Below are 20,624 nucleotides of genomic sequence, written 5' to 3'. Positions count from 1 at the left end.
TTTCTCTTTGCTTTTCACATTGTCCTTGCCTGTTTGGTATTGTATATTGTCTAGTGTGACAAGTTTTTCCAAGCCTGGGGTTGGGATCATGTACACAAAAACATGCACAGTTAAAAGCATGCTCAGAACAAGCTCACTATGCCCTCTAGTGTAATCCAAACCCAGTTTCATGGTGCTTAGTGGCTCGTGGCGTGTCTGTTTATATAGTATCTTTTATCACAGGCCGCACACCTCTTTTTCTGCAGGCTGTTACTCACTGGAATTCACTGTCTCTCACACAAAGAGTCTCATTAAAAATAAAGAGAGGTTGTTCTCATTAGATAATGCAGGTTATCAATGAGATAATAAACCCACATCATCTATAATGGATGCACTGCTGCGGGGATGCTTTTCAGAGAATCTACTCCATGACACTAGGGCGTAGCAATCAGGATGTCAAGGGGGACATGTCCCAACCAACATTTCAGATGAGTTTATGTCTCTTCCCCCAAATAATAAATAATAATATAATATATAAATAAATAACTTTTAAAATATAATATATAATATAATACTAGCTAATTAATTACTACAGGAAAGAAACATCAACTTTAGTCTAACTCTTTCCTACAACCTTGGTTTAACATTCAAACAGGCTTGCTCAGCTATAGCTGTGCTTCAGGCAAGGAAATAAGGTCAGATTATATGTGGAATCTTCAAGAGGTTAATAGAAAACCATAACATTTTCTCCATAAATAGAAGACTTGGATATAGCCTGCAAGCTTTATAAATTTGTGGTTGTGCATGTGTTATTCAAAAAGTACAAAAATTCAGTCCTGAGGGGTCAAAAGTTCAGGATGTTTAGCTGATTATTCTAATCAAAATCACCCGAGCTTACTCCTCCATTTATTATAATAGAAATGACCCAGCAATATAGCCCTTACACTATTTTTTTTTTTTAATGCATTTTCTCCCCATTTTCCTCCTGATTTAGCACACTCAATTTTGTCTTTCACTGCTGAGACACCAGATTGCATCCAAGGAGAGCACGTCGCTGTACACGCCTCTTCCGACACGTGCACAGCCCTCCTCTTCTCGCGCCTGCACTCTGCACAGGCGTCTCTTACACGGCGTATGAAGACCCACCCACCCACACATAGTCCGACCCCCACCCTGCAGATACGATGGACAATTAGTATCTGCTGCAGGCACTGCCAATTATGCCCGCTATACCGGAGGCAGCCCTTGCACTATCTTAAATAATGTCCATGCATAATTCTAGCTTCTTTAGGGCACTGTACTGATTAAGTTTAAATGATGAACACATTGTGAAATACATTGTGCTTTTATCTCCAGATTTACTTTGGGCATAAGCTTTTTTCCTTTGTACATTTCTTTATTCTTCTTCCAATGTAGTAATCTCAAAATCTCTACTGCAAATTCTCTGCCAGATGCACCTCACCCATGCTCACAGAGGAGGACCACAGGCTAGAATCATGCTAGGTTATGCCAATGAGTTGATGGGTTACTCCACATTTAGTCCTTATTCTTTCAGACATGCTAACTGTGTCTGTTCAGCACTTGACCTAGCTGGTGGCACAACGGACACTTAAAATTGTAATTATTGGTCTATATCATGAAGCCCGTATTTCGTACTGCCTGTTTCAAAGCAACAATGTAAAATATCTGATCTAATAACATGGACCTAAATAAGGCCCAAAATGGCAAAATAAACTGACCCAGGTGTAGTATAGTTAACAAGGGCAACTGATTTGCATCCTCATGTTGAACAGTACTCTATCACTGATCTGACATGCTGTCAGCTTCGTCAGTACTGGACATACACACCCACTAATGTGGTGCTCAGTTTCTAGTCTTAAATGTTTGAGGCATCCAGGTAGTGACTCACTGCTTTTTGGCTTTAGTGGTCAGGGCCAGAGCTTCTTCGCACTCAACTTTCACCCCCTTATCAGGATCTTTTCCGTTAGACGAAATCTGACCTTGACCAACGATCCTGTTTGATCACCAGCTTTAGATAAGAAATGCGTATCTAGAACTTTCCAAATGTGCACCTAGACCAAACCTGAAGGTGGATTTTTTTTTTCAGTGTTATGGGTTTCCATACTATTACTACCATCACTATTACTACTGTTACTACTACAATGCTACTAGTACAAACTACAAAAATCTGTTGTTACAGTACTAAAATGTTTTTGCACTCTTTCTAAACTTTTTAATGTGAGTGAAACCTTTTAGCAATATTGAGTGGCTACAATAGGTAATTATACATGCTGGGCATGAGAGAGCAGGATCGTTGCAGTAGCTTTAGTTAGATAGGGCTTTTAGTGATAGTACAGAACAAATAACTTTGAAGAGTTTACCTAATGCTTACAAAAGATTTTCTTTCTATTTTAATTAGCAGACATGTTTTCACAAGCACACTCACATATTCACACTTCATTTTTCAGATCTTTGACCAATTACCATTGACTTTCTTCCAGTCACTTGACCTAAACCCCATCCAGCATTTATGTAGGCGCTTGAAGACTTTATTTATATAAGCTTCTTCTTTCTGAAGAAGAAGGACGGATCCCTGCGTCCTTGCATTGACTACCGAGATCTTAATGCTGTCACCATCAAGAACCTTTTGCCTCTCATGAACCTGGCTTTTGAATAGGTGCATTTGGGCAAGGACATTCAGGAGTACAACCAATGCCTTGACGATTGGGAAGGGTACAGACCAGAAGAATGATTTGGATTATTTAATGTTTTGAGTTTGACAAAGAACAACTTCAATTATATTAATTGATCAGACAAAAATTTACAAAATAATACAAGAAAAAGCTTTAGAACTTTACTGCTCTTAAACCACATGTATTCTGTGTGCGTGCGTGTGTGTGTCTGTGTGTGTCTGTGTGCTATGTTCCATAGCATAGCAGGTATTTGATAGTGGTAGTTTCTGTTTCACCTGATCAGGGAGAGTGTATTTCTCACATGCTCACATGGAGCAGTTCAGAAAAGATTAAGTGATTTGACCCCTAAAGCACTGGGGTGTGTCTTCACCCCCTACTGGTTTACTCTCCTATGCAGACAAAGCCAGTATACATGTGCTGCATGTTTGAACTCTTCTGATATGTAAGCCTTTCTCTATATTTCACACTCTATATTTAGGTGTACATACCCACCCCACCCCCCAAATATTATTAAGCAATAAGTCAGTATCAACAATGTTAAGTAAAAAAAACCCCCAGAAACTGAGGAGCCCAGGTTGCTTGGTGGGATAATCCGCTAACACACCAGCACTGAGATTCTGAGCTCCCGGCTCAGAACCTAGGCTCTGCTACCAGTCGGCTGGGCGTCCTCTAGCAGACAAAATTGGCCTCCAGTCTGCTGGGTGGGAAAGGCCGGACTAAGGGTTTGTGTTATCAATGCTGTGTAAGGACCTTGGTTGCCCTGTTCAGAAAGTGGAGGAGCACAGAGAATGGGGCATGGCTCACATTAAGCAAAGCTGACCTGATGCGCAAATCCAGCGATGTGTGGGAGAATAAGAAGGGATTGGTGGACTGCGCACACATTAGAGGGAGTGTGTGTCAGGTGAATATACACCCTCCTTGGATGCCATTGGGGTCCCTAGCAGCAGATTGGTTATGCTAAATTGGGAGGAAAAAGAAGGGATGCATTAAAAAAGGATAACTTAATGATCTGTTACTAACAGAGCACTGGTTGTATGTTTGGGAAGGTTTTCCTCTATATAATATGAAAGAATGGATTTCCCCAGTTTGTGCTTAGTGTCTTTTGCAACTAGCACCACCATTCCTTCTGTTTATAGTCAAACATGTTCTAAAATAACATGATATTTTTAAATCCAGTTAGCCCCTCGTGTTCTTATTAACTTTCTTTATGACCTCTGCATATTAAAGGTTTTGAGTGAAGCATGACTAATGATTTCTTTCCTTTGTTCTGTCTCTGCAGGTGGTGTTAGTCTTTGTGCTTAGTATCGGAGCTCTTGGAATATACTTCATAGACTCATCTGAGTGAGTATTACACACTTTTAACCTCGTTGACACTCTCTGAGGGCAGGTCTGAATTGTAACTAAGATCAGCAAAATACATTTCTGAAACACATACAGAAATGCAGTGTGCTTCATCAAAGCTGAACAGAGTGCAGGTGAAGTTCCAGCGGTTTGTTTGCTTGTTAATCACATTTCCTATTCATACATACACCGATCAGGCATAACATTATGACCACTTTCCTAATATTGTGTTGGTCCCCCTTTTGCTGCCAAAACAGCCCTGACCCATTAAGGCACGGACTCCACTAGACCCCTAAAGGTCTGTATGTGTGCTGTGCTGTGGTATCTAGCACCAAGATGTCAGCAGCAGATCCTTTAACTCCTGTAAGTTAGAGGTGGGGCCTCCATGGATCTGACTTGTTTGTCCATCTGGGGAATTTCCTTGGATCACTTTTGATAGATACTGACCACTGCAGACCGGGAACACCCCACAAGAGCTGCAGTTTTGGAGATGCTCTGATCCAGTCGTCTAGCCATCACAATTTGGCTCTTGTCAAACTCGCTCAAATCCTTACTTGCCCATTTTTCCTGTTTCTAACACATCAACTTTGAGGATAAAATGTTCACTTGCTGCCTAATATATCCCACCTACTAACAGGTGCCGTGATGAAGAGAAATCAGTGTTATTTACTTCACCTGTCAGTGGTCTTAATGTTATGCCTGGTTGGTGTATGTATAGATACCCTACCTCCTAGAATATATGACTGGGCCAGTGATAGTTCAGTTAAGCTCAAGAATATTTCCAATCAGGGTGCGTTATGGATATATTTAATTTTTCATTTCATTTTTCTCTTTTACCACCGCTTTAAAAACACACACTTATAGAATGCCCCAAATACACCAAGGAGAGACAAGTACACAGGCCTGGAACCATAAAAGAAATTTTTACACATGACAACATAAGAACAGTCTTAACCTATGTCACAGCTATAAAAATACAAATGAAAATATAAAATAGCACAAAATGTAAAGACAAGATAAAATAAGCAGACAGATATATAATACCTAGCTTGCCATAAAATGACACACGTGTTAAACATGGTGTTAAAATCCAAATAAATTAATGAATAAATTTACCACTGCTCTGTCCTGTTCTGGGTCACTGATGGGATCTATTACTACTGGGAATTCGAATCCCCTGCAGTGCTGTCAGGGGGTGAATGTGAATCTGACAAGGATAAAGAGGTGGTTAAACATGAAAGTAAAATGACCAAGGAGAAAGGTTCAGCTTTTGCCTTTTACTGTGTTTATTAATAACCTGAATCTTACTATGGAGTTTTACAGAGAAAGATTAGAATTGGCTCAAAACAAAAATGCAAAGCTGGAACACATGGATAAAAGGTAGGAAGGTAGGTCAAGTATTACAACAGCTCAAGGTACATCAGAAAAATGATGAAGTAAGTAAAGGCTCAGTTAAAAATTAAGTAAGTAAAGGCTCAACGTACGTTAGAAATATTAAGTAAGTATTACAGTACTTAAGTATTACAGTAATTAAGTAAGTATTACATTACAATGCTGATAGGTAATAAATATATATGCAATATGTGATATGATAGACAAATTAGAAAAGTGTCTTGTGCATTATATATCCATAGATGTGCAATGTAGGTTCCATAAAAAGTACACATAAAATTAATAAATCTGTCATCCCCCAAATGACTGAGCCAGTTTGGTGGATGCTATAATTAATCCCTGTAGTTTTTATTTTTTTATTTTTTTAATGAGCTTTTTTACTCTTACTCTTCTTTTCATTCCTTTTGGCATGATCACATTTCTGCAGCAGATGTGTTTTTGTCTGGATATGCTAGCAGTTCAACAGTTAATTAATCATGTCATTAATCTGCGTTTTGTTTATTGCGTATACATGTGTAGTAGCATTTTTATTTCGACTTACTTACTGATTTGACATTTAAATCAGTAAAGTACTGCAGTAAACATTCAAAAACAAAAATAATTACTATTACACACAACTGTTATTCACATGGGTGATTTTTTTTTTAGGTGTGAGTTGTCATTCTCATGCGGCAGCTCCCGCTAGGGCTCGCCATGGCATATCATTCATCTCCATCTTGTTCTGTCCTGAAAATTCTCCTCTGTCACACCTGCTACCTTCATGTCCTCCCTCACTGCATCCATAAACCTCCTTTTTGGCCTTCCTCTCCTCCTCTTGCCTGCCTGTTAGGTCAATCCTCATCACCCTTCTCCAGATAGAACTCTAATCCCTCCTCTGCACATGCCCAAACCATCTCAAACTTGCCTTAGTAACATTGTCACCAAAACATTCTACTTGTGCTGTCCCTCTAATAAACTTGTTACGCTCTGTTTCTAGAATATCATTCTGTATCATTTCCAGTTCCCAAACAATACATGAGGCATTACTGATTTAAATTTAATTTGGTGGGTAGCACTGTGTGTTTCACAGCAAGAAGGTCCTGGGTTTGATTCCCAGGTGACGTGATCCGGGTCCTTTCTGTGCGGAGTTTGCATGTTCTCCCGTGTTCTTCCAGTGTCTGCATGGGTTTCCTCCGGGAGCTCCGGTTTCCTCCCACGGTCCAAAGACATGCAAGCGAGGTGAATTAGAGATACAAAATTGTCCTTGATTGTGATTAATATTGAACCTGAACTGATTAATCTTGTGTAACCAGTAATTACCTGTCCTGTCATGAATGTAACCAAAGTGTAAAACATGACGTTAAAATCCTAATAAGTAAATAAAATATCCTATATTGAGATGTCTATGGGGACGGTTGATGCCCTTTTGCTTGGTTTCTAGCTCACATTAAAAAACATTTGAACACTAGGATCAGGTTTCTAAAAAGGTTTAATAAATTGGAATGAAATGAGCTTTTTCCTATGTGTTGTAAAATCTACATTCATAAAGGGTTCATCCTTCCAGCACAGAGCACAGGAGGGCACATGTATCTATGCCAGACTGCTATTTCCTCATGTAGTTAATAATACATTGTAGATATACTTTAACTATATGTTATACTAAAGTACCATTACAAATTTCCTACCTTTATTCTGGTCCCATTTCAAAAATAAATTTCACCTTGCTACGGCATGATTATTTTGTCAATGAAAGCCAAGTGAGTCAGTTTCCATGGATACATCAGCCGGAGAATCCCTGGTGTCCGCCCTCCCATCCCCCATGAACCTTAGACACTTATGCTTTTCCATTGCCCAGCTATTGCCTGGGCAACCAGGTAGCAATGCTTGCAAATAGAGCATTTCCTGGTGCTGTGTGCCTGCTGTCATCCTGCCACAGAGAAGCAGTGACTCAGTCGTTTCTGGCTTAATAACACAACCAGGAACACTGAAAAATCCTCATCATGCCAATGTATGGATTAAACGTGTCTTACAGACCCTTTTTTGGCCTAGATTAGTCTTCACTGGTTACATTAGATGTCAGGGAATGACCTAATTAATTGGGCCTCTGGGGTGTTGCCTACTGATCTGAGATAAGGTGGGAGGATGAGACAGTGGTTATTTCACATGCCACATTTGGTTGTGATGTGTTTTGATGTACTTCTGGCTGTTTGAGTCTTTATTTCTCCTCTCTATTTGTATTGTGAGTGACTGTTACCCCATGCTTGTTAAAACTAAGACAAGATAACTGTCATATGGGCTGGTAACTGATAACCGATAACAACTAATACAAGGCCTAGCAAATTCTAGGCCTAGAGTGGAAGATCCAGGTGGACTGGATGAATCTGGGTGGCAAATAGTTTGTTTACTGTTAGGTTTCTTTGCCCTATGTAGCATTTTTATGTTTTGCAGTAATATTTCTATTAATATCCAATATAAAGTAGAAGTAATATAACAAAAATCCTCATCTCAGTAAGGATTACACCTGGCACCTCAGTAACACTCTGAGGCACCAGATGTAATGCCACACCAGCAAGAATTCAAAATGAACCTAATTTACAGGATGCTTAACCAAGAGGAGCAATACTGTGTCTAAAAATGTAAAGAAAGGAAATTCAGAACAAGCTGGGTATGGCAATGAACAAGCGGCACCCACCTTACCAACTCATCATGTCATTACTGGGGAAGCTCGCTCATTCATGGTGGTTCTCTTGTGACAGCTGAAAGATGCTGCGACACAGGCTTAGTTCCTCAGAAATGATGAGTACTGGCATGTGCATTGGTGAAACGTCGGATCAGATAGTCACAGTTTCAGAAAAATGCAGGTTGCCAACAGAGGAGCTGGTGACTCAATGGGTCTGTTCGAAAACCTAGGGAGTCCTCTACATAGACAGAATTTTACGTTATCCTACGCGCGCTCCCGAGAAGTAGGCTGTTGGAATTCTTAGATGCCTTAAAATTCTGTCTAGTGAGGCACCTTAAATCTGAACGGTATTTTGACTGAGGATCGAGGGTGGCTTAGTGGGTAGCACTGTCGCCTCACAACAAGAAGGTCCTGGGTTCAATCCCCAGGTGGTGCGGTCCGGGTCCTTTCTGTGCGGAGTTTGCATGTTCTCCCCGTGTCCGCGTGGGTTTCCTCCGGGTACTCCGGTTTCCTCCCACAGTCCAAAAACATGCCACCAGGTTAATTGGAAACACTGAATTGTCCTATAGATACCTAGCCGCTAGATGCACTAGAGCCCGGATTAATTAGGGAGGGTTGTGTCAGGAAGGGCATCCGGCGTAAAAATTGTGCCAAATCAATGAGCGATCATGAGGATGACTCGCTGTGGCGACCCCTGAAAAAGGGAAAAAAGCCGAAAGAAGAAGAAGAAGATTTTGACTGAGGATCGAGGGAGCATCTGATGCTGCCTTAGCAGTGAAGGCAATCCCAGCATTCAGTGCGGCACAACATTTTCTCGCAAAAAATATTACATTTGGCGGACGGATGCAGAGCAACGAATGAGTAACTTATTTTTTAAATGTAAATAAATTATCATTGATTTTTTTATTTGTATAAACGTGCACAAGTGTTGTTTATTTGCAAATTCGGGCTTGTCAGCGAATTTAACCATTGTCAATACATGGAGGGTGACATTAGTTGTGCTACCTTATCTCATTGGTTTGAATGGCATGAGGCTGTGTTAGCTTAGTAAGCGAAAACTAATGGAATCGCTGTCTAAGTTGTGCGGGTTTTTTTTGTTATTTTTTTACCCATTTTTCTCCCACTTTAGCGCATCCAATTTCTGCCCGTCAATCATCCTCTCACTAATGCTGGTCCCTGCTCCTGATTGGGGAGGACGAGGCTGCTCCACGCCCCCTCCGACACGTGCACAGCAATCGAACATCTTATCACCTACACTTGACGAGTGCAGTGCAGTACAGCGCTGTGTACGGAGAGCCGCACCCTCTACCGCATTCCTTTTCCATCTCCGTGCAGGCACCACTAACCTGCCAGCAGAGGTCGTAATCGCACTAGTCTGAGAGAGAGTCCCCAGCTTAATCCCACCCCTATATGAACAACAGGCCAATCGTTGTTCATGTGGCCGGTCAGCCTCAGCCGGCAGGCAGAGCCGAGATTCGATACGATGTATTCGAGATCTCAGCTCTGGTGAACAGCGTGTGTGTTTGAATTACCTGACTTATAAGTCGATGACTTATTAGAATCCTCTCTACTTAGGCAGCTGACTAGGTTTTCGAACAGAGCCAATGAGGAAGAAACCGTGATAAATAAAAGCACTTCCATCTGCAGGAAATTAACGCTTAATGAGGCACAGGTGACTGTTAGTTAAGATGAATCTACACGTCAAACCCCCTTCACTCCCCTGGGAATTCACCCCCCACTGCTGATCTCCATGGCAGATGGACCTGTTAGAGGGGTTAAATGTGTATTTTGCAATAATCATTTTTGTCAAATTTGTGTATGCGCCACAATCTAATTTTTTCTACTAGACTGTGATTAGAGGCGTCTACCAATAAATTATTGAAATTAAAAGAAATAGCTAGCAATTTTGTTCAAACATACCTAGGGCCCTAATAAATTCAATGGAAAATTTCACAGATTTTTTAAGAAAAGTGCCACATTTCACTGCAGTCATTAAATTACACTCATAAATTGAATGATAGAATAAATAGAAGCTACAATACACAGCACGGCCTACCTGGTAATGAATGTAAACCTAGAACATCCAGCGATGGTGCGAGGCTTCGTTTTCATTTTCCATTTCTGCTTTAGACTTCGACATCTTAGACATTTTGACTAACAGATTGCTAACTGAATTGCCGTAGGATTGCTAGGACCGCCTCATAGTGCAAATTACCCAGTAAACTTGAGGCACTTGAATGCTTCGCGAATGAAAAACGTTAAATCTTTAAACACAAACCTTATGTTTAGAATTTCACAGCATATTGCGTAACATGGGAAAAGACTCATTTCACGATTAGTGACACGATTTTCATGGCTGTAAATTAGGTAGGGTTTTAAACATAACCAAAGCATGCTGCTTGTTCAGTAATTGTGGTGTTTGGGGGTTGTGGTTTGTCTTGGCTCTCATTTATTAACACCTAGGACATTCTGCAGGACTTTTTAACCCTTCACCGGGGTCAGCTCCAAATCAGGCAATGGCATCAGGGTGTACGCTGGAACCTGTTCCTAATGATCTGAACCGAGAGAGGCTCTAGAGTTACAGCCTGACGACAGATCCGCACTCTGGCAGCTTAAGCCTCTTCTAGTGTTTTCACCACAGAGAGATGTGTGCAAACATTACACACCTTCTCACTACCCATGCCATCTGTGCTAGTGCTCTTTAACTGACCTCTGCTTCTGGCATGACTTCCACTCCAATGTGCTGTTAATCAATAATCTGCTAAATTCTGAAACCTACTGCATTTCAAATGTAATGTCTGGTGATTAGTTGCTCATCTTACTTAATGTTCTCATTAAAAATTGAATTATTGTTAGCACTATTGACTTTTAAACCCATTAACACAGCAGGTGGTGTCTGGCTGGTGGCCATCATGTTTGCTTATATTTGGAGTCACATTTGATGACAGGAAATTAAGCAAGATCTTAGGTGTTGAGTGTTGGTCGCTGGGGCTCTGATCCATGAGCATATTCTAACATGTGTCTGGTTCTGGTTAAAATAATACAGTAATTATAAAAAATAACAGGGGCAGTACTTTAAGGATGATCCCAGACATTAATCAGTAAAATGAAAATGTAATTTTAAATAAAAAAAAATAGTAAATTTGATCTGGTTTTTCCTGTGCCTGCATGTGAGTCTATAGAGTTTACACGGTATAATGGGGTGGGTCGCACCTCACCACTGAGGCAGGAGGTGTAGTGCTGCACCAGCAAGAATTAAATTTCACCCTAATTTGCTGAATGCAATGGGATATAGCAGAAATGAACTCTTGGAAATAAAACTACACCCTCTTTGTCAGTTTTTAGGTTGCCTACTAATCTATGATATGTGGTTAAAAAAAAAAAACATGTACAAATCTTCAGTAGTCATTAGATATGTAAACTTTGAGAAGGTTATTGGTTGGTCATCAGAGTTCAGTGAGCTGTGTAATGCTGCCCCATGAGAGGCCAGCATTGCAACTGAGGTGGAAATAAAGCTCATATTTGCAGTAGAGCATTTTCCCCTTCATTAGACTCCGGGTTGGACTTTAAGCAACCACTTTTCCAATCTTAAACTACTTTGGAGAGCCTGTGCCCACTGTAGTCTTAGATTCATGGTCTTGGCTGACAAAAAGGTTTTTTTGTTTGTTTGTTTTACAACAGTCTGTGTATAATGGGCCAGCTGCTGTTGAGATTGGCTGGAGGGCACAGGCAAAAAAAATCATGCCCTTCTGCCTTGCCTTTTAGGGGATATGGAGACATAGATAACTGGAAGGTTGGTTCATCGTAACTGACAGTTACCTGCACCTCATTGATTATTAGTCGCTCCAGATGGTTTCTTCCTCACAGTGGTGCTGAATCCTGGTGTGGCTACTTCTGCTTTTGGACCCATGTTACAGAGCTTGATCCAGTCCAATTTTCTGCCACCTTGTGCCGGAACTTTTTATTTTTTTCTGGGAACTAAGCTGGTGCTGTTGTAATTTGAGTCCTGATATAACCACCCTGAACAAGCAGGCTGCCCTATGTTTGTATCCTCACTGGGCGTGGGTTGCACCAGTTTGAATTTGAGTCATAACTGCCACTGTTGCCTCACAGCACGAAACACCTGGGTTCTATTCCCCGACTGGGCGGTCAGGGTCCTTTCTGTGTGGAGTTGTCATGCTCTCACTAAAATTGTGAAAAGTCTGAGTGTGTGTGTGCCTTTTGCCTAATGAATCAGACCCAACACTCTTAAACAGGATATAAAATAAATGAAAAAAGGCTAAAAATGAACAAAAACATAAGAAAATAAAGCCATGATCTGCAGCCTGAAGTGGAAAGAGAACAGAAGTGACATTAAATAAAGGGACATGAACTCAACCACCCACCTGCCCCCCCATTGACTGCACGTATTATGGCAAGCCAAATAGGAAATATATAGCAAACACTGATATATATGGAATATAACACACACATATATATATATATATATATATATATAAAAATATATAAAAATATATATAAAAGAAATCAATGACCACAATTTTAGGTAGTATGGTTAAGTAGTACTCATTCCCACCCCTAGCAGATTCAATCTTGTTAAATCCCACCAGCACAGGTAAGGGTTTTTCCCCAACTTAATTGGTTTGTCAAAATGGTTAAAAATGTGAGCTGACACGTTTTACCTATATATTTTTTTCCTCATATAGAGATGTGGATAAGCCAGGCATGCAGATTGTGTAGATTTGTGCAGTGTAAGCAGTTCAGTGGGATGAGAGGAAACAAGTTCAACCCTGTTTTAAAAAACACTATAAAATGAGTCGACAGTAATGAAACATAAAAAATATCTCTGGCTGACTTTTGATGAATATCATCTTTTTAACATTATTGGATGATGTAGATGGCTGATAGCAAATTAATTTTTTATGAGGGATATAGTCAAATTTATGTGTACCTTTACATAAGATTGGAAAGACTGCTTGAGCAGAAGAAAAGTTTCACATCACTAATACTTACCCACAACTCAGTTATATGTTGTAAAAAATCAGTACCAGTAGTGAGGACTGAGCACAGGCTACAAATGAACCTTGTTCAGAAGAAAAGGATGAAAACAGCACGGTTGCTCTCTGAATTCTCTAAAATAAACCTGCTGCTACTGCAATGCAGAGATGACTAATAATTTAAGAGCAGTGGACTATCCCAGTGCTTGTAGTGAAGCATCTCTGTGCTTTTAGATCACCCACACACTACGAGCCTGTGTAGAGTTTAATGTATTATTAGGGCTTTAACGGTAAATGGTAATGGTAAACAGTGTCACTTTTCCGATTAGGCATAACATTATGACCACCTTCCTAATATTGTGTTGGTCCCCCTTTTGGTGCCAAAACAGCCCTGAAGGTGTGCTGTGGTATCTGGCACCAAGATGTTAGCAGCAGATCCTTTAACTCCTGCAAGTTGTGAGGTGGGGTCTCCATGGATCGGACTTGTTTGTCCAGCACATCCCACAGATGCTCGATTGGATTGAGATCTGGGGAATTTGGAGGCAACACCTCAAACTTGTTGTGCTCCTCAAACCATTCCTGAATCATTTTTGCTCTGTGGCAGGGCGCATTATCCTGCTGAAAGAGGCCACAGCCATCAGGGAATATCGTTTCCATGACAGGGTGTACATGGTCTGCAACAATGCTTAGATAGGTGGTACGTGTCAAAGTAACATCCACATGGATGGCAGGACCCAAGGTTTACATTTACATTTTCTGCATTTAGCAGACGCTTGTATGCAAAGCGACTTACAGTTGCTGTCTAAGCAATTGAGGGTTGAGGGCCTTGCTCAAGGGCCAAACAAGGGCAACCTGGCAGTGGTGGGGCTTGAACCAGCAACCTTTGCATTACTAGTCCAGTACCTTAACCACTAGGCCACAACTGTGCCCCAACAGAACATTGCCCAAAGCATCACACTGCCTCCGCCGGCTAGCCTTCTTCCCATAGTGCATCCTGGTGCCATGTGTTCCCAAGGTAAGCGATGCACACGCACCCGGCCATCAATGTGATGTCAAAGAAAACGTGATTTATCAGACCAGGCCACCTTCTTCCATTGCTCCGTGGTCCAGTTCAGATGCTCGCATGTTGAACAGACTTTTTTCAGACTATTTTCATAAACTTGGAAGCATCTAATTTATTTAATGTCATTGATTTTATGAAGCTTGTTTGATGCAACTGTAAAAAAATAAACTAGCCACAACTCCTGGGATTCAGGGTTCAAATCCAAAGTTCTAATCGGCTGTACCCAGTGATTCCAGGGAAAGCAGACCCACCGTAACCCTGACCAGGATGAAGCTATGGTAAAACAGGAAATAAAATAAAAAGAATTGAATTTATACAGTGCCGATAGATGTAGCTCAAACAGAACATAGTGTCCACCTACTTTTGACCTTATAATGTATGTTAAAGTAGAACAGTCTGGAAAACATGTTTTAATGATCCACCTGGGAGAAGAACGCTGACTCAGAAAAGCTCTGCAGCACCAGGCTCTTATCACTGAAGCATAGCTTTGTAGGACAGTTCCTCATGTAGAGCTTCTGCAAAGCACCAACAGGAGAATAAATATGAAAGCTTGGCGATGGGCTTTTATTTAAACCTCTGTCAATAGACAGCAGAAATTGCGTTTGAATTAGGCCTGCTTTTGTAGGTTCCTCAATCTTTCAAAGATGTGAGGGATCTTTGCAAACTAAACGTTGTGTGTGTGTGTGTGACGTAATCTCAAGGTTCTGTAAGTATAAAATCCTCCTTTACTGAAGAATTGGGGTTTAATTTGAGCATGGATATTTTGAGCAAAGTGCTGATCTGATATTTTTCATTACATCATGTAGTTTCTCCTTGCACAGGATACATCTATTTTTATGGTCCCAAATGAGGTTAAATTTGTCTGGTGCCCTTGCAGGTGCCAAATCACCCTTATTTTAGAAAATGGTGCCTTGACCTAAATCAGTCATGACTGCATTAACCTGGCTCTGCAAACTATCAGGGACTAATCTCTCTCTTTCTCTTTCTTTCTCTCTCTTCTGCTTTTGATTGGTAAATACAGGAAAAATTAGGCAAAGAATCAAGCCCTTCTGCCTTGCCTTTTAGGGGACATGGAGACACAGATGTAGTGTCGGTTTATAGTCGCTCAAGGTGGAAGTGTCCTTATCAAGGTCTCTTCCTCACAGAGTGGCTGGATCCTGGGGAGTCTTCTTCCGCTCTTGAACCCATGATACAGAGCTCGATCCAGTCCAATTTTCTGCTAGCGGGCTTTAATTGCTGGCAGGCCTAGCACCTACTGTAGGTCCAGCACATACAGTGTATCACAAAAGTGAGTACACCCCTCACATTTCTGCAAATATTTTATTATATCTTTTCATGGGACAACACTATAGAAATGAAACTTGGATATAACTTAGAGTAGTCAGTGTACAACTTGTATAGCAGTGTAGATTTACTGTCTTCTGAAAATAACTCAACACACAGCCATTAATGTCTAAATGGCTGGCAACATAAGTGAGTACACCCCACAGTGAACATGTCCAAATTGTGCCCAAAGTGTCAATATTTTGTGTGACCACCATTATTATCCAGCACTGCCTTAACCCTCCTGGGCATGGAATTCACCAGAGCTGCACAGGTTGCTACTGGAATCCTCTTCCACTCCTCCATGATGACATCACGGAGCTGGTGGATGTTAGACACCTTGAACTCCTCCACCTTCCACTTGAGGATGCGCCACAGGTGCTCAATTGGGTTTAGTCCATCACCCTTACCTTCAGCTTCCTCAGCAAGGCAGTTGTCATCTTGGAGGTTGTGTTTGGGGTCGTTATCCTGTTGGAAAACTGCCATGAGGCCCAGTTTTCGAAGGGAGGGGATCATGCTCTGTTTCAGAATGTCACAGTACATGTTGGAATTCATGTTTCCCTCAATGAACTGCAGCTCCCCAGTGCCAGCAACACTCATGCAGCCCAAGACCATGATGCTACCACCACCATGCTTGACTGTAGGCAAGATACAGTTGTCTTGGTACTTCTCACCAGGGCGCCGCCACACATGCTGGACACCATCTGAGCCAAACAAGTTTATCTTGGTCTCGTCAGACCACAGGGCATTCCAGTAATCCATGTTCTTGGACTGCTTGTCTTCAGCAAACTGTTTGCGGGCTTTCTTGTGCGTCAGCTTCCTTCTGGGATGGCGACCATGCAGACCGAGTTGATGCAGTGTGCGGCGTATGGTCTGAGCACTGACAGGCTGACCTCCCACGTCTTCAACCTCTGCAGCAATGCTGGCAGCACTCATGTGTCTATTTTTTAAAGCCAACCTCTGGATATGACGCCGAACATGTGGACTCAACTTCTTTGGTCGACCCTGGCGAAGCCTGTTCCGAGTGGAACCTGTCCTGGAAAACCGCTGTATGACCTTGGCCACCATGCTGTAGCTCAGTTTCATGGTGTTAGCAATCTTCTTATAGCCCAGGCCATCTTTGTGGAGAGCAACAATTCTATTTCTCACATCCTCAGAGAGTTCTTTGCCATGAGGTGCCATGTTGAATATCCAGTGGCCAGTATGAGAGAATTGTACCCAAAACACCAAATTTAACAGCCCTGCTCCCCATTCACACCTGGGACCTTGACACATGACACCAGGGAGGGACAACGACACATTTGGGCACAATTTGGACATGTTCACTGTGGGGTGTACTCACTTATGTTGCCAGCCATTTAGACATGAATGGCTGTGTGTTGAGTTATTTTCAGAAGACAGTAAATCTACACTGCTATACAAGCTGTACACTGACTACTCTAAGTTATATCCAAGTTTCATTTCTATAGTGTTGTCCCATGAAAAGATATAATGAAATATTTGCAGAAATGTGAGGGGTGTACTCACTTTTGTGATACACTGTACACTCTTTGATTACGCAGCTATGCTGTTGTAACACATGCAGAATGTGGCTTTATCCTCGTCAAGGTCTCAGTAAGTCTGGTTTCACTGGAATCACTGGGTGCAATGCATGAACACACCTCAGGCAGGACACCATTCTGTCACAGGGTCTTAGCAACCCCCACCCCACCCGGGCATAGCCAATCATGTCTTCAATCTGTGCAGGGTTAAAGACCTCATCTGTGCAGGGTTAAGTCCAGCAGCTGCCCCGTCCTTCAGCATTCTCGACCTGACCTGAAATCAGCCATGCCCTAAATATAGCTCCTTGTAAACAAATTGTCTTTTATGCACCTTGACGTCCAGCCTTTCTCATGTCAGGATGGCACTAAAGTAGGTGGTAAATATTAGCTGGCCTTTTTAAGTAAATGTAGTGTGTTTGCAGATCACACCGTGTGTAATGACACTGCGGGCAAGATTCTTTAATAGATTTTTCTAATGACCTCCAGGAGTCAAATTTAAAATTAGTTTTGTTGATATGATACGTAAATAAATGTAACATATTTTGTTTTATTGTATTATTATTGGGCTGCATGGTGGCTTGTTGGGTAGTACTGTCGTCTCACAGCAAGAAGGTCCTGGGTTTGATCCCCAGGCGGGGTGGCCTGGGTCCTTTCTGTGTGGAGTTTGCATGTTCTCCCTGTGTCTGCATCGGTTTTCATCCGGGAGCTCCGGTTTCCCCCAACAGTCCAAAAACATGCAGTCAGGTTAATTGGAGACACTGAATTGCCCTATAGGTGAATTTGTGTGTGTGTGGGTGTGTGTGTGTGTGTGTGTGGGTGTGTGTGTGGGTGTGTGTGTGTGGGTGTGTGTGTGGGTGTGTGTGTGTGTGTGTGGGGGTGTGTGTGGGGAAGGGTGTGGGGGTGTGTGTGGGGGTGTGGGTGGGTGTGTGTGTGTGTGTGTGTGTGTGTGTGTGTGTGTGTGTGTGTGTGTGTGTGTGTGTGTGTGCCTTGTGATGGACTGGCGCCCTGTCCAGGGTGTTCCTGTGTGCCTTGCGCCCACTGAAAAGCTGGGATAGCCCCCCTGCGACCCTACTTGGATAAGCGGTTAAGAGAGTGAGTGTATTATTATTATTGTTCCTTCAATGAACTTTTTCAGAATTGTGGTTTGTAAATTTATTTATGTTTATTTATTAGGAGATTTTTTTTATTTTTTATTTATTTATTTTTTATTTTTACCCCTTTTTCTCCACTTTTTTTAGCGCATTCAATTGTTCAATTAGCATCGTGCTTCCTCTCTGTCTATGCCGAACCCTGCCCTGACGGAGGTGATTGAAGCTAACCCATATCCCCTCCAAAACACGAGCAGCAGCCAGATGCATCTTTGCCACCCACACATTGACGAGTTTGGCGCCACCTAGCGTTGCATGCGGAGAGACACACCCTAAGGGCACCCTCTCCCATCTCTGTGTAAGCGCCTCCAATCAGCCGGCAGAGAACGCAATCGCATTCTGACAGAGAGAGACCCACATCTGGTTCTTTGTCCCACCCCCCACATGAGCAACCGGCCAATCGTTGCTCATATAGCCACTCAGCTTCGAACCGGTAAAGCAAGGCTGGATTCGATAACACGCTCTAAGAATCCAGCCCTGGTTGCAGCGCGTTTCTTTTTACCGCTGCGCCACCTATTATTATTATTATTATTAGGATTTTAACGTAATTTTTTTTTTTTACACACGTTGGTTAAATTCACGACAAACGGTATTCATTACACAAGATTCATCAGTTCACAAGTTTATTGTCAATTTCATATCTCCAATTCACCTCACTTGCATGTCTTTGGATTGTGGGAGGAAACCCACGCGGTCTCGCGGAGAACATGCAAACTCCACACAGAAAGGACCCGGACCGCCCCACCTGGGGATTGAACCCAGGACCTTCTTGCTGTGAGATGACAGAGCTAGCCACTGTTCCGCCCTGGTTTGTAAATCATACCAGTACTCAGTCTCTGTTTACAAGCATATCCTGTTCTATATGCAGCCGTTACCAAGATTACATTGTCCTGAAGGTTACATGAAGGTGAAAAGCATCTTGCACATTATTTTAATACTGCAATGCATCATAGCTAGGATTAATAGTTACTTATGTTTTTGTTGCAATAAAAAAGCTCAGAAGATTTGACTTGATGGTTGAAGAAAGTGTTAAAATCAAATAAATTTTAACGAAATACCCTTTCTAAACATGCCAAAGCCAAATGCTGAAGCAGTGTGTTTATTTAATGTCAGGTGTGCTTCTGCTGTTTACAGTTTCTGTTATTAATTTCAAGGCTCAGTAGTATAAATAATTAAGACTTCATGTAAGATCAATGTTAATGCCACTGAAAGGGCACCATAAAATTAACCCTGCCTTCAAAGCTAATGGTTGTTTATAAATCAATGCCCTTCAACTTAATTAAATCTGTTAGAAGCTGACTTAACTATTTTAGGTCAATAAAAATTGATAAATTTTTCTGTTTTGTTTTGGAAACAGCTTGTTTTATGTTATAAATATCACATCATTTTGATGTATTTTCTTGGACAGTTATGACTATTTGACCATTGATGTGTGATGCCAGAGTACTTGTCTCTTTCTGTGGAGTCATCCAGTGTTGTGGCATTTTATGCCTTATGACTAAATCGCCAAGGAGAAGCGGTGTGACATCAGAGTGGACCCTGCCTGTAAATCCATGTTATGCGTGGGGTGTGCCAGTTGATGTTAGAGTGCCGCTCGTGCATTGCTGGTTCTCAGTTCTGCTCTATTCCTGTTCTATTCACATTCTCTATTACAGGCTGTGGATGTTTCGTGTCTTTCTTTTGTTACTTTATTTTTGTCCCACTTTTTTGTTTGTGGCTTTTTGGCCCAGTATTGATTTACCTTGGTAAAATATCTTGCACTTTGGTTCTTTTTCATTCTTGCAGGTATTAGGCTTCACCTTGCACTTGTGACACTGTCCCTGTTTTACTGTTACCCTTTCTCTTCTCGAGTTCTGTTTTAGGCTTTGGCTTTTGGTTTGGTGTTCATTGGTATAGTGAACTTCTCGAGTTTCATTACTTTTATGACTTTGTTCATTCACTCGGTTATTATTTCCCTGTCTTGTTTTATTGATGTGCCTTGGATGAGTCTCCTGCAGTTGGGTTTAATCCTTTAAGATTACAGGTGCTGGGTTACACCTGGAGCCTCTGTCACAAAGCACTAGCCACCCTGTGACACCTGTGACACCTGTAAAACCATTGTTTACCCCTGTCTGCTTTTATAATCATTGCTTAGAATAACATTTTCTGTACCCGAAATAAATGCATTCTTTATTGAAGACACATGCTTAAATTTACTGTAAGAAGAAACATGCTAGCACACTAAAAAACGACATCTCGAACTCTTGATTCGAATCTTATCTCTGCTACCGGCAGGTTGGGCGCCTACACAAACAACGATTGGTTTGATGTTCAGGGAGGGTGCCGGAGGGGATTCCTCATAACTGATACAATCACGATCTCTGCTGACTGATTGATGGTGCTGCACGGGGACGAGGAATAATGTGATCAGGGTGTGTCTCTCTGTACATAAAGCTGATCCACATATGAACCCACCTCTTGCAGGTGAAAAAAATGCAGTGGGCTACTG

At 41.6% G+C, this 20,624-nt stretch overlaps 1 protein-coding gene across 1 annotated transcript in view; it reads left to right on the top strand.

The window, feature by feature from the left end:
* Positions 1–20,624, top strand: part of kcnma1a (potassium large conductance calcium-activated channel, subfamily M, alpha member 1a) — a 229,067-nt gene that overhangs the window by 112,012 nt on the left and 96,431 nt on the right. The window contains exon 3 of the mRNA XM_062996096.1: positions 3,952–4,013. Coding sequence (XP_062852166.1) covers positions 3,952–4,013 — 62 coding nt within the window. The remainder of the gene's footprint in view (positions 1–3,951; positions 4,014–20,624) is intronic.

The sequence above is a fragment of the Trichomycterus rosablanca genome, chromosome 5, assembly GCF_030014385.1.
Source record: "Trichomycterus rosablanca isolate fTriRos1 chromosome 5, fTriRos1.hap1, whole genome shotgun sequence".
NCBI classification, from domain to species: domain Eukaryota; kingdom Metazoa; phylum Chordata; class Actinopteri; order Siluriformes; family Trichomycteridae; genus Trichomycterus; species Trichomycterus rosablanca.
Note: the sequence above shows the minus strand (reverse complement) of the source record. Positions and strands in the feature narration are given on the sequence as shown.